The sequence below is a fragment of the Glossina fuscipes genome, unplaced genomic scaffold (genome assembly GCF_014805625.2).
Source record: "Glossina fuscipes isolate IAEA_lab_2018 unplaced genomic scaffold, Yale_Gfus_2 112, whole genome shotgun sequence".
Classification (NCBI taxonomy): Eukaryota; Metazoa; Arthropoda; class Insecta; order Diptera; family Glossinidae; genus Glossina; species Glossina fuscipes.
This window is the reverse complement of record NW_023998455.1, coordinates 2,161,704-2,176,519: the sequence shown is the minus strand read 5'-3', so window position 1 is coordinate 2,176,519 and position 14,816 is coordinate 2,161,704. Positions and strand designations below refer to the sequence as shown.

Below are 14,816 nucleotides of genomic sequence, written 5' to 3'. Positions count from 1 at the left end.
TAACCCTCCGTGAGTATAAAAGATTTTAATTTCAAGCCACTCCTTTTTTTCTCTCAACAATATCCCCAATAATGGATTCAGAGTTTTCTATTGCATTTTAAAAGAATCTTGAATTTTGCATATAAAACATAGGCACAAGTGCACAAGAGCGAAATGCCTATTCTTTCTGACGAAAAAAATGCTTGAACGTCATAAGGACGATAAAAAGGTGATTTACTCAAAGTGCACTTCAATCATTTTTCACAATTTGTGTGGATTCTTCGGCTTTTACCGCCAACCAAGCATCGAATCATTTTTTCAAACCTCCACGCATATCGCGCCCAGCGAATGCGTGAACTAAGGGTTCACCTGGTGAGCAGATCCCACTTCTCATTCCGATCAGGGAACGTCTTTCGCATTCTTCGAAAAAAAAATTCCGTCCACAACTGCTCTGCCTATCGCAAAAATGACACAGCGCAAAAACATCTTCACCTTGTCACTCAGGTGTCTTTAACACTTGTTGACGATGCAACCAAATTCCATGTACGTCAAATCTTCATAAAGCGCGTTAAGGTGCCATCTATTTGCCAAATCCGCAGTTCAAATTGATACATCTGTTGGTATATAATGTTCATCGGGTCTACACTCCGATTCTTGTAAATATAATAGAAAAATCAATCCTCAGTGAGCAGCTACTAGTTCTATTCCGGAAAGACCTCGAATTTCGCTCGTAATATTATACGAACTATATATAAATAACTATAGATTCATCGGCAGTAAAAGCAAAAGTAATGATATATGTAAAAACAGGCTTGAGCTATCACGCCGTTTATGGGTATTTAGATTTAAGTGCATTATCGAATTTCTAATCAAAAGTCAGTGCCCAGCCTAATACAAATCCAGTATAGCCTTATTAATGTTGAGATTGCAATAAAAGCAAAACGCGGCCGAGCAACTTACATCGATATATTTATGAAGCGGCGATTCTAACTAACCCTTACCGGAGCAAAAAAACCTCTGTCTAAACGTATGAAGCAGTTTGGACTCAGACGTATATTGAGGATTTTGTAGTGATAAGGCATTATTGATGATCGTCTCAGGTCGCGATAAGAGCAATAATAATATTCCCCTTCATCAACATTAGATATATAAGACCGAATTTAGAAAAAGGGCCAGAATCTCACATCTCTTACATCTGGTATAGGGATGTGATGTATAAATCCATCGTTCTATAAATGAAAAAATAGTTATATAGTGTTGGTAGACACATACTATCGCATTTGAGAAATAATTTTTATCAAAACTAATATATATATAGTTATGTAATTAATTTCATTTCAAAAGCCTGAGGTCGGAATTCAGTATTAAGCCTATCAAGAACACGAAGAAGAATGTAAGAATAGCGAAGACCAAGCGGGTCCAGTTTTCAGGGCGTATAGAGTTTACTTTGGTCATGGCTATGGTGTGTGTTCAGTCAGACGAGGGTATAACAGTTACCAATTGGACAAACACTTACGAGGCAGCGGCCAGCACATCCCTGTCTTTATCTCTTTCGTTTTCTTCACATCGTTGTAACTGTCACCGTGTTACAGGAAAAGACACACACTCGCTTTCTGTTTCCTCACTTCTTCACTCGCACTCGCTTTCTGTTTCCTCATCTCTTTCCTCACTTCTGTGTGACTGTTACCGCGTTATGGGTACAGGCACACACTCACTAGCCAGCAATCACCACATTCCTATCTCTTTCTGTTGCCTCAGTTCCGTTTGACCGTCACAAACGGTAACTTATTTATCAAATAAAAATATAAATATATATATATATATATATATATATATATATAACCGACTAACTGTATCCCAGCATAAATTCAGGAATTATGACAATATTTACTATTTTTTTACTGTTGACATTATACCCAAAAAAAAAAAAAAATTTTCCTAAATTTAAAGGCTTTTCGAAAAACTTACTTTTTAAAAGCTTAACTTGTTTTAATTAAACGAAACCAAGGCAGTATAACAAAAAAATATATTGCATCTTGACCGAATTTTATGGTTCAAGCAACTTTTGCGTAAATTGTATTGTACAGAGGTTTACACACTTCTACGGTGCTACATAAACAATATCAAAGAATTTCAGAAACAAAAAAAAAAAAAAAAAAATCCTAAACACTGACGTGGAACAACATTCTATTTAATTTGGAGAATAAAAAAGAAAAGAGAAAAAGAACTAAAGTTTGTAATAACAAAAAAAACAAAAAAAAAAAAAAAGTTTTCAAAAAAAAAATAGTCGATTCATACCGACATGCAAATACCCTAAACCATATTGTATAATAGTTGACTATGATTTCTTGTCTCCGCGCCTTTAAAGCTATTCAGTAATTTTAATTAATTACGACCGACTTTGAAAGAATTCTGCTCGGTTCAGTTTAGGAGGAAAAATGCGGCGTCTAGTGGAAAACAGTGTTCACTCACTCATTTTGCTTCTTCTGATTAATTTCCATTTACATAAAAATGGTCGAAGAAAACTCGACAATCTAAGCGCGGAAACGGAAACTGATCAAGCATATAACCAATTAATTTTCATCACAGAAATTATGATAGCATTTATTATTTCCTCCAGAAATTTATTTTTAAAAAATACGCCTGAGTGGCCGAGTGGGTAGAAGGTGTCGAATAATAACTCAGTGATCGTGGATTCAAATTTCAAGTGCAGTAGAGGTTTTAATAAAGCTGAAAGCCTTAGATGATATTGCTCCAAAACTTTACTCTTAGAATTTATTTCTTCTCCGACTAACCTAATAAGAATAATTATATAATAAAACTTTATTTTGAGAAGTTCTATCATCTTTTTGGTTTCATTTAGAGCAATCACATAAAAAGTGTAAGAAAACGATGTTGATATTAACAACTAATGTATGACTGTACATTTCCTTATCTTGAAGATGTGAACAATATTTTCGGGCAAAGTAAGAATTGTTTGAAAATTTTACGCCTCTATACTTAAAAAATCGTAATGAGAAGTTTTCCATAGACAAGACTGTCTCCTCTCTTCGCTTTTGTTAGACGGATTGAACCTCTGCTTAAAATAATTAAGAATAAGGAGAGGTAAGTTCAATTGCAAGCTAGAGAAGCAAGCGCTAGCCCATTAGCAATGAGTTCCTTATCTTGTGGTGATTTCTAAATGCAATGCGAACAAAGCCAAGTGAGCGAGTGAGAGAGATTATTAGAGAATGCAAAGATATGAAAGATGTGAAGAATGATATTTAATCGACAGTCTTTTCGAGAATTAATGCAATAAGAGGAAAGTATTCCATTTTTGCTTGCCCTTGCTTTAAGCTATTTTTGGAAAGACAGAGCGGAATCTCCTAGTCTTTTAGAACTGCAGTAATAATCACTTTGCAGAGAAAAAATATGGAACTAAAGCTAGTGCTTTCTATTGTAATTGATTATAAACATGCCTTTAGCTTCTTTTTGTCGGGCAGTTAGGCAAGAGGTGCCGTGTTTGACATTCATAGGAGTCCTAAAAATCAAATCCTCCTAGACACATGGAAAGTTAAACCTCGCTATGGCTGTTAGGTTATTAGAGCTTTCATGTCAGACAGCTAGGTAAGGCAATGTGCGCGACGTTCGCAGCAGTCCCAAGAATGAAATACCCTACGGCGGCTAGATCCTTAGCGAGTCCATGTGAAATACATCTAAACGTATGCAAAGTCATAAATCTGCCTTAACCTAAGATCTAAAGATAAACAGTAATCTATAAAAAATCCTGCTTCCTGCAATCTACTAATTATTCGTCATAATTGGAAGACTAATAATTCCTAATCGTGCTAAAGCAAATATAATCGATTAAAAAGGAGGCATTTAAATTCCGTTTCATACGTGGTAAAAGATAAAAACCGTGTAAATGTAGAATTAAATTGATTTAGAAAATGGAAAAGAAATAAATTTGCAAAATTTATTGAGAATTGACAAACAGGCTACAAAGCGGATCGACTTCGCGTTGTTGATAAAAAAAAATTGAAGTTGAACTTTTCTTGTCTTTTTTTTTTTTTTTTTTTTTTTTTTTTTTTGAAACTATGTCCGTCCGTCCACAAGCGATGTAGGGTATTGAAAAATCTATGACAAAATTGATTATCTGACATTTAGCTTGCTTACTCTACCAACATATGTATGTACATATATATGTATGCATGACGTTTTATATACACATTAAAATGTTTTTTAGAAATGTATGTAAGTTTTTGGTTTTTAGAGTTTGTTTGAGAAAAAGTTGAAACACAGCAACCTTTTGTAAGCACAAAGAGTTTGTGGTAGCATAAGTTTGTAAACTTGTAGAGATAGTAGTAATAGTTGCTGCTGTTGTTGTCGTTGTCGTTGTTATTGCTGCTGTTATTGGTATTGCTGCCATGTCCGGGGACGATTCCATTATAGCAGCAGTGGTTATAACTGATGTTGACTCCCATCCAGTGCTTGCTATTATCGATGATGATGTTGTTGTTAACGCTGCAGTTACCGGTAAAGTTGTAGCTAAAGTTGAGATTGGCGTTGGCGTTGGCGTTGACGTTATAATAATACGCACTTTACGACGTCGCTTATTGAATATATCGCGTTGACTATGGGCTTCCGGTGAAGCGCAGAGTTGATTCGAGGCAATTTTCTTATTATTTATATTCAAACAATTACTGCTGTTGTTGTTATTGTTGTTCTTGTTGTTATTTTTGGTTTTGTTGTTCTTGCTATTCTTATTGCTATTATTACAATTATTATATTTTGTTCTTTGTATGATAGTTTTGGAAGAACTTGCTGTTGATGATGATTGCTGCTAAAATTAAGCAAAAGAAACGAAAAAAAAAACAACAACAACAAAGAAACGCTCATAGACGTACGTAGATGCACGCACACACCATACAAAAGCAAAAAAAAAAAGAAAACACACAAACACACAAACACACACATACACACACAAGTGCGCAAACACGCACACACAACCATACGTAGACATTGTTTTTTTTTATATGTAATGTAATCATACAATTAATTCCAAAAAAAAAAAGAAAAAGAAAAACAAAACATAAGTAGATAACAGGACGAAAGGAAGAAACAGATGATACAGATAGAAAGAAAAAAGTCTTAATAAAATATTTAAAAAACATTTTCAAGAAATATCATAAAAATTATTATTAATTACGATATCAAACTATTGGAATTAAATGGTGAGAGAGAGAGAGAGAGAGAGAGAGAATGTTTGGGGTCGTGTGGTAGGAATTAGAGGAACAAACGTAAGCACTTTAAAAGAAAACACCAACAACTACATACTTAACGAGGAATGATAATCAATTCTACGGGTTTTTGAGGTTTTTTCTTGGAATTCTTCAAATTTTACATATATATATGTATATATATAAATAACACACAATTCAACATCAACTATGTCCACAGCAAACAACAACATCTATAGAAATGTAACAAAAAAAAAATAAAAAAAACTAAATACTAAATAAAAGCAACAACAAATTTTAATTGGAAAAAAATATTTTTTAAAACATTGTTTTTTTTTTTCTTTCGTTTTGTTTTTTTGTTATTTTTATTTAAGTTATTATTATTGTTGCACAATTGAAAGAAGAAATAAAAATTGTAAGCGGAAATTATTTGTTTGAAAGTTGAAAAACAAAACTAAATAAACTTTAAACTAAATATAATATAATTTATTTCAAACTTTTATTTATTTGTAAATTTTGTATTACATTATTTGCCGGCTCTCTGCAGTCTCGTAGTAGGTGTGGGTGTGCGGTAATTCGTTCATACATTTGCTTAAGTGCTTCTTTTTTTCTTACGTAGGTAGGTAGGAAAAACTCACACAATAATACGCTATAGTGAGTCTTTTTTTACAAAGGCGCCCCATTTTCATTTGTTTTTCTATTTAAAGGTTAAGTCATGTGATACTTTATTTTTATATTCCTTTGACGTTTCACATCTTGTCAAAGTCTACAATTGAATTATATGCAATTATAATCTCCAAGGACTTGATATCGCGGTACGTAATTTACAGTACGCTCAGCCTCATCGAGATAATCATCAACAACATTGGACATGAAGGAAATTATTATTTAAATTACAATTATATCTCATTTAAGCATAGGTATGGAGAAAGCTTCATCCAAAAAAAAAAAAAAAAACTCGATGACTCGAGTCGATGACACCAGAAGAGAATCAATTTAAAAATCTTAACATTGCCAGGATGCCAGAATATACAATCGGCTCCATGTCTGATGGTTAAGCCAATAAATTTTTTATCCTACGTTCAACTCTTGCCCGTACTCTATTTGCTTGTACTTTCGCATTTTTTACTTTCAGCTTTTTTTATACAATTTTGTATTTACTTGAAGATATAATTCATCCCCGTTTATTAAACGATCGCCATTGCCACACTTTCCTTACCTTTTCAAAAAAAAGGTCTAACTTTTTATATGGTAATGGCAAAAATAAACTCTTTTCGGTTTCTCCCAGTGTGGGCATTTGCTATTTTTTTAGTAAGGACTCTCTCTAGTGACTTTATGTGGATACCTGGCGACAAAAAACTAAAAAAAACACTTGCCCTTACACCTTACAAAGCGTAAGTGTTTCTAGTGACTTTGTATAAATACCTACCGATAAAAATCATTTAGATTTACACCTTGCAATGTAACTGTCACTAATGACTCTATGTAAATATCTACGAATAAAAACAAGACTTATTCTTGTACATTGCAAAGTAAATGTCTTTAGTAAATTAAGTAAGTAGTAAGACTTATTTTTGCACTTTACAAAATAAATGTCTCTGGTGACTTTGTGAATATACCTGTCGATAAAAAACATTTATGCTTACACCGTGCAAGGTAATTGTCTCTAGTGACTCTATGTGAATACCTAGAGTAATGCCACAATATTCGAGAGAGCCGGGAAGAAGGCATTCCCCACGCCGGCATTCTTTCAAGGCGAAAATTTACACGAAGCGAAATATTTCCGGTTGTTCCGGTCTAAAGCGGGACTCTTAGATTTCGAGTGCCATCTAATTTCCCGCCCATAGGTTTTCAATATACCAACACAAATATTTACATAGCAATGCTATGATCTATAGATTGTCATTAATACAAGAACTTGTTAACCCCTACAGTAGCGCGATTATATGGAAAAGAAGCTTGCAAACAGCAATCTTCCGATTCTTTCGAAGAATTTCGCGTCGACGGTCATCTAGCCAATTAACAGCGTTAAATATATATCAACTTTGTCAGCATGTTTTGTAGGTGGCGGTAGCAATGAGACCAAATTATATCGTCGACAAAGAGAAGTGAAATAATAAGTCGAGATGAAGGGAATACAAGATTGAAAAGCGCTCTTTAAAACACGCTCACTTGAATCAAGCAAAACAAGTTCGCTTCATGAAGAAACCACATGATCCACTCTCTAATAAAAGAAAACCTTAACGCCTGGAAATCATTCCTTCCCTGTTTCGCAGCGATAAGAAGCGCTTATTACGATATCAATGTAAAGATGTAGTAATGGATATATTGTTTATCTCTTCCGGCACACAATTTTTTCCTAATCTATCTGACTGAGTGTGATTTCCGTTCAAGCTATCCGGAAAAGCAGAAAAAGTGATGTAAGATGAGCACGTGGGGGATGATAGCACATTCCACCGCAATGCTTCTAAGATTTCTCGATGAATTTTCCCCTATGGGTGTAAAAGCCATCATTTTCGAATATCACGAAAATTTTTAACATATTGTCCTTGTTTGTAGATTAATTGATAACGTTGCTGAATGACTGGCTCGTCGTTTGGTTTCGGGGCCAACCATTAATGCATTACGTAGGTTATGTTAACGATTCTCCTAATCTTCGTAAAGTATGTTTCGACGTCAGGCTTAGTAAGGTATCCATGGTTCGCAATCTATCATCAGTACTTACCAGCACTAGCATTCAAGTTAAAAGGGGAAGTAATCCTTTGCAAATTTCGACTTTTTGTTCCTTTTTTTTTTGTATAAAGTTCCATTTATTTTCAACTTTCATACATGACGTTGTGCATGCCTAAGTGTGGGGTAGCTTGTGCACATAAGCGGAATAATTTATGCGCCTAAGTAATAATTTATATAATTTATCGGGATAAAGAATCACATCGTTGCGTATGGAATAAAGATAATAAATACTCTGACGCGATATTGATAGTTCAAAGTTTGGTAAATTACCTACGACTCATCCCTTGAAAAAAAATCAAGGGGAAATTATTTTTATACTTGATTTGTATTTTTAATGCATGTCTGTCTCTGGGTAAAAGCTTTATGGTCATTGACTTGAGTTATATTTGCTATTCTACTACTTCAGGTTAGTAAAAAGCGAAATTTTTTAGATATCGCTCTGGGAGAATATTTATGAAACAGTGTCGAGTGTCATTAAGAAGCCGATCATTTTGTTTTTCTTAACTCCCCCAGTAGAATAGCAATACTTCGCATCGGTTTTGCAATTTGCATAGAAATTTTCATTATTAATTTTAATAATTTTATATATATATATTTTATATATATATATTTTATTTACATATATATATATATATATATATTCATCTAAGGATCTTTACAAAGTGAGTCATCTTTGTATATATATACATACATACATACCTATTGGTCATATTCTCTATAACATTTTTATTTATAATTCTCTAACACATAACACACACGCATTCATATAACGAAAAGAAAAAGTCTATATAATTGAAATAATAATATCTTCATCTCTCAACTTACCTGAGAGTCTTCCGAATCTTGTCGTGTATCTAGTAGGGTGTTTAGTGAACTGTTAACATCTTCATCTATATCAATGGGTATGACGGCAGCCATACCTTCGCGTTGTATTTGCTGTAAATGATCTTCTGATTTACTGGTACGAAAGCCAGCCGAATCACATTTGCGCACAATGCCATTGTGGCGACGTATCACAACACCTGTTGAATTACAATCAACACCCACGGCACCGCCAACTAAATTGGAAGGTTCAGGACTGGTCGGTACAGAATTGGCAGTTTCCTTATCAATTAGGGGAGTGGATAGGGAAATTGGCGACGTGGGCACTGAGAATGAAGTTTCATCTTGTGAGGTATTAGCACCACCACCGCCGCCTCCGCCACCGCCACCAGCACCGCCGGCACTGATCACTCCCCCTACGGTGGCAGAAGATGATGACGAACCTGAACTTCGGGGATTTCGGGCACAATCGACAGCGTCTTGATGAGCGCGGACTTTGTAACGTAAGGCAGCTTTTTGTTTTAAGGCATTCAAACGTTGTTTCGTTGATGCGGAGCCTAAAGAATTGTTCGAATAATCCTCATCTTCATGATCCACATCATCATCATCATCATCGTCGCCGTATTGCATTAAACATTGACGATCGCTAGCCTCATCATCGGCTCCTCCACCGCCGCCACTATTATAGGTCTCTAAATTTGTAATATCATAGTTGGTTTGATCTTCTTCATTTTCTTCATCTCCATAATCGGGAGGTTGTCGTTCATAGTATTCTGCATTTTCATCGGCCTCATCTTCATTTTGATAATAATCGTAACTTCGTTGCTTTTGCTGCATTTGTTGTTGATGGCGATATCGCTGTTTTTGTTGATGATATTGCTTTTGTCGTCGTTGCTGTAATATTTGATGACCAACTTCTTGCTCGTCCCCCTCCTTCTCTTCATCGTCTCTTTCGAGTTCTTCGCACATTAATAAAGTGTCGTTGGTAAGCGAATCTTTACGATTATTGTAACTGTTATTAAAGCTATCACGTTGTTGTTGTTGTTGTTGTTGTTGATGGTTTGCTTGCATTTGAGCGGACTTACGTAAACGGCACTTATTCCCCGAATCGGTGCTAGCTGTGTGCGTGGGCGAGTCAACTGACGATGAAGAAGTTGGTGACGATTCCCCTGAGGCTTTTGGTGCTAAGGCTCCATTTGGTCTTACAGCAGTCGGTCGGTTGGGCGAGTCTCTTAGGCTATCAACCTTTTTGGCATGAGCCGGCAAAAGATTGCTGCTTTGCGGTGTTCGCGAGAGATTTAAAATTAAATCACCCGTCATCATGTAGGCCTCAAAGCGAGGAGCTTTTGTTGGTTGCGGTGGAGCTGATATGGGTTCGGAATCTTTCTCTTCCGATAATTGAGTGCGCTGTAATCGACTATTGCTGCCACTATAGCTGTTCGAATGCTGTAAACCTAATTGTGACGTATTACCGTTAATATTTGACGCAACAGCGTTCGCAGCAACGCAAGCACCACCTATGCCGGCTTTGGTGGGAATTTGGGAAGGACGCGGTCGCTTATGCTGAGGCGAGTGCTGAGCCGAATTAGGCTTTTGGGGGCATTTTACGGCTTGTGGAATGCGTGAGGGGCGACCAGTTGGCGATGTGGCGGTATGAGAAACGGCAGTCGTGGCATAACAGGCAGGCGTTCCGTCTACCAACTGAAATTTAGCCGATGAAGTTGAGGAACTGCGACTATGATTAGCTGACGTAGAGGTGTTAATTTGATGGCGTTGAGGCAAGTTTGCGGACGAAGCCGCCGTTGACGCTGTTGTATTTGAGGGCGATCTATAACGTGAGGCGGGTGAAGTCGTCGTTGAACTACTTGCGGCCACTGGCGCGGGAGTTGCCGAAGGAGAATTCGTTTGATAATTGTGCGTTTGTTCGTATTGTTGCAATGTTGGAGATGATCTTTTGGCAGCTTCGGCAGAGTGTATAGGTGAAGAGCTATGATAATCGTAATTATTATGAGATTCAGTTTCAATATAATGAGGACTCTTGGTTTGGGCCAATTGTTCCTTAATGCGAGCTTTTAATTTTGGATCTGTTAAGCGAATAGTAGAAAAATGTTATGGTGTCAATAAAGGAAGGAAGACTCGTTTTTAGGTCTAAGCATATAAGTTTACCTCGTTTCAGTTCTAAAGTAACTAAATCATCTGATAAACGTAAACACTTTAATACTTCCTTCGTTGTGTATCGATGTACGTCAGTTCCATTGACCTTTAAAATAACATCACCGGCTTCAACCTGAAAATGAAAATAAAAAAATTGATTAAAATTTAATACAAAAATCATGGACATATTCCTTTTAATTTTCACCCGGAATTGTTGGAATTTACAGAGAAACTAACTTAGCATAGATAAATGCGGCATAGTAAGTAACGAATAAGCAACCGGAACATGCTCCAAAAGCCGCTTTGAAAATGAATACAAATATTCTGATTGCCAAACTGGATTGTGACACGTCGTCAAAGAGACCCCCCTCAAGGCAAGTAGGACACTCTCTCTCTACTACTGAGGTTTATTAATACATACATAAGTAGCGAAAATTCTATTAAACTGACTTCCTATAAGGACTGATACCATCTATCGAATAACTTCTAATGATAAAGTTAGAAAAAGTGACAATAAACCTGGTCCACTAATAAAAATCGATCGATAGGCATAAAGGAAGTAAAAAGATAAAATGCAGAAACCGGGTAAGGCTAATTAATACATATTCTGCACCACTTCGCTATACTTCATACACTTCTTTAGCTAAAGGCTCATCTTTCATGAGAAGCCTTTATGTGTTAATAAACTGACTCTATATTCACTATAGGATATTTAAAATTACACCTTGTTGCCACATGTATTCTCAGTTGTCCCCTCACCTCCCCACCCATCCGTTTACGGTCCACCAATTTTGAAAGGAAACATTCAAAATTGCCATTTATTTCTTATAATCATATCTTGGAACAAGACGTCATTATAGGGAGTGATTGTGAAAATTGCCTGATCTAAATCATTTTCACTAAGGATCGTTCTTTGTCGAAAAAATGTTATGTATATCAAAATTTCATCGAAATATTTTGTAATTTACAGCTTAAAGATGCAATAAAAAAAATGTATGGACAGACGGACCGACCAGCTTAAATCGATTCAGAAAATGATTCGTGATCGTTCGGCGTAATAAACACCTACCCATTTCGCACGATGTGTGCGATCATTGAAGGGTGTGAAGGTAAAGTCTCAAATTTCACTATATTTCCATAACTAGTCTCTGCTGAGATAGAAAATTTTAAAAAAATCGTTAAAATTGATTCCGACAAAATAAGTTTGAATTCTTTTAGTTCATTTGGAAGAAGTTTTCGTGTAAATTCAGAAACTACCCACAAAAATATTTTCATAATTTGAACGGAGTAGGCATTCAGAGCTCTTTTAAGCCCAGTTGGTAGGTGTCTTTGCTAATTAAATTATCTTCGAGCCCTTCGATCACCGCCTATTACTATGAGCTCACTTTTTGCCTGAAATCCTTCCTTGCCTTGAACTTCTAGCTTCAAGTATAAACATAATTTAGTCAAATTTCAGATCATTGTTTACTGTTTAACGGCAAATCGTTGCTGCAAAAAAGTATGGAAATCTTTTACTTTCTAATTGCATGGGTGTTTCTCGATCGCTTACGCGCCCTTATTTTCTAATGCCATCTGTAAGCATAAACTGCAAAAATGGATAACAATTATCAACATTCTATGTCATATAAATAAGTGGACAAAAGGACAGACGTCATGCTGATCAAAAAACTATTTATCACCATTAACGGAAAGTCCATTCTATTGCGTGTTACGAAATAAATCAAAAATCTATAAACTGCCAAGAACATACATCCTTTGATAATGGGTATTAAAAATACATATGAACTGAAAAGGAAAAAGAAGAAGAAAAAGAAGAAGAAAAACAATGGAAAAACTAAACCGCTTTAACTAATACGCATACATACGTATTGTGTACGCCATAGAGAAATTTATAAAAAAAACCTAAAAAATCAAAAGCCTCTACACGAACAAAACAGGTGTAAAACAATGCAATATACGTGTAGAGTGATTTTCTATGAAAGTCGATATTAAATAGAGAGATTTATTATGTAAGTAAGTAAGTGTGTTGTTCGTTGGTTGGTTGGTAAGGGTTTTGTGTATCAATATGCGTTAAATTTATTGATTTTTTTTTTTTCGCATAACAAGAAAAAAAAATTATAAAAAAATGAAAAAAATAAAAAACTTATTTAGAACGGATGAGAAGAAAACTATATTGAATTTATGTCGAAATTTTGAGAGCCTATCGTCTAATTGTTTCCGGCATTTGTGGCAAGTGCAAAATATGAAATTTGAAATCCTTGACTAAATGTGAATTTACAGCAAAATCTTAGTTCTAAACGATCTATTTTCGTTCTTGCACCCATTGAGGTTCTCATAAGCATAACTGTATCCACCAGCTAGCTGGATTAGTTGATCTAGAAGCGCAAGCTTATCCAAAATCCGAATATATATAGAATTGCGGACAGATAAAATTATTACTTTCTACATAATTAGTTCCAATGTCCAATAAAGGTCCAACAGTTAGCACGAAGGAAAAGGGAGTGGTTTAATCAAAATTTCAACATACTCTCCTTATACTTTCAATCAACTTTATTAAGCGAACTATAGATCTATAGATCATTTTGAACGATAACTTTACTGATTAAACCATGCCTTACGGTAAGTTTTCTCCGGTTACTTGACGGAAAATTAAATCCCGAGTCATTTTCAATGCTCTCTCTTTTGAAGTTTGCTTTCCTCCATCAAGAGAGTTCTATGCGTGAGTGTCTTTGAAGATGCGTTTTGCGTCTCGATATATTGATCAATTGCGGACATTTCGCTTTAATCGCGTCCAGTAGAGAGCGGAATTAATCATCTAATCCGATTGGAACAGCTGATTATACGCGGTTACCTTCGCAACCCGCCACTATGCTGAATATCGTAGCGCTATTATGGCTATGCAAGTCAGAAGGCATCGTTTGAAAAAGTAAACGCGAAGTGTTTTTTTTTTCTCTTAATAACATTAACACCTAATTACTGGACTCTGTGCATTGTGCTTGCGATTGCAAGCGAATCGCCCCCATGTGTATTTCAATTTGTAATCGTTAAGCCGAGAATACATGTAAAACCTTTTAGTGGAACGTTTTATACCTTTTTGCGATCCTTTGCAATGGCAAGCGGAAAGATAAAGTGATGGACATGGCTAAATTGGTATAGAATCTTTCGCATACCTAGAATTTATATATTGTTCCTTTCTCTTTTTCTTTCTCTCTCTCTTTCCCCTTCTCTCTCTCTCACGCTTCCTCACACTCACTCTCACCCTCTCTGTCTCTCCCTATAAACATCTAACTCTCTCCTTCTCTCACTTTCCCACTCACTATTCATCCGCCTCTCTCTCTTACCCTCTCTGCTGAATACTTCTGGTTAGTATTACAAACCGAAAGGCAAACCAAGCAAACCCAGATATTTTGGTGATGAGTATAAAAAGTATTATATCGACCGATGGTAACAATAACAAAAAAGTGTTCGCACGTAACTTATATATATTGCAAGAGTTTAAAAACATATCTACTAAATAAACCTAAATGTATTCTGCCCGCCAGGAATGTGAGAAGTGAAAGAGAAAGCAAACAGGAAAAAAAAATTCTGAAAAATATAAACGTTGTCCCAAAATGAGATGATGATGATGTTCATTTCTTTTTTCTTTTTTTTTTTTTTTTGAAATATTACTTAAAACAGGCAAAAATATTCAGACAGTGGAAATAAACCTTCTATCACAAGTTATTCTTATGCAAATTCGAAGGCAATTATATTACCGTAAAACTTTACGTACCAATGTACGATAAACGATAAAATTTAGATAAGAGTTTAGCATCCAGTGATTTTCAAAGCTAGAGGACAACATTCTATAAAGACAACTCGCTAAGCATTTCAAGCAAATACTTCTTAGGATGAGTTGTTCTTCTTTAA

At 35.4% G+C, this 14,816-nt stretch overlaps 1 protein-coding gene across 6 annotated transcripts in view; it reads right to left on the bottom strand.

Annotated features, from left to right (window-relative positions):
* The window catches only part of LOC119639357 (PH and SEC7 domain-containing protein), a 70,347-nt gene that overhangs the window by 16,941 nt on the left and 38,590 nt on the right, over positions 1 to 14,816 (bottom strand). For 4 of the 6 annotated variants that reach the window (XM_038036667.1, XM_038036671.1, XM_038036669.1 and 1 more), the window contains 3 exons: positions 10,920 to 11,040; positions 8,757 to 10,837; positions 4,265 to 4,801 (listed from right to left, as the gene is read on the bottom strand). In XM_038036667.1, the coding sequence (XP_037892595.1) occupies positions 4,265 to 4,801; positions 8,757 to 10,837; positions 10,920 to 11,040 (2,739 nt within the window). The remainder of the gene's footprint in view (positions 1 to 4,264; positions 4,802 to 8,756; positions 10,838 to 10,919; positions 11,041 to 14,816) is intronic. The other 2 variants (XM_038036668.1, XM_038036673.1) reach the window with 2 other exon arrangements.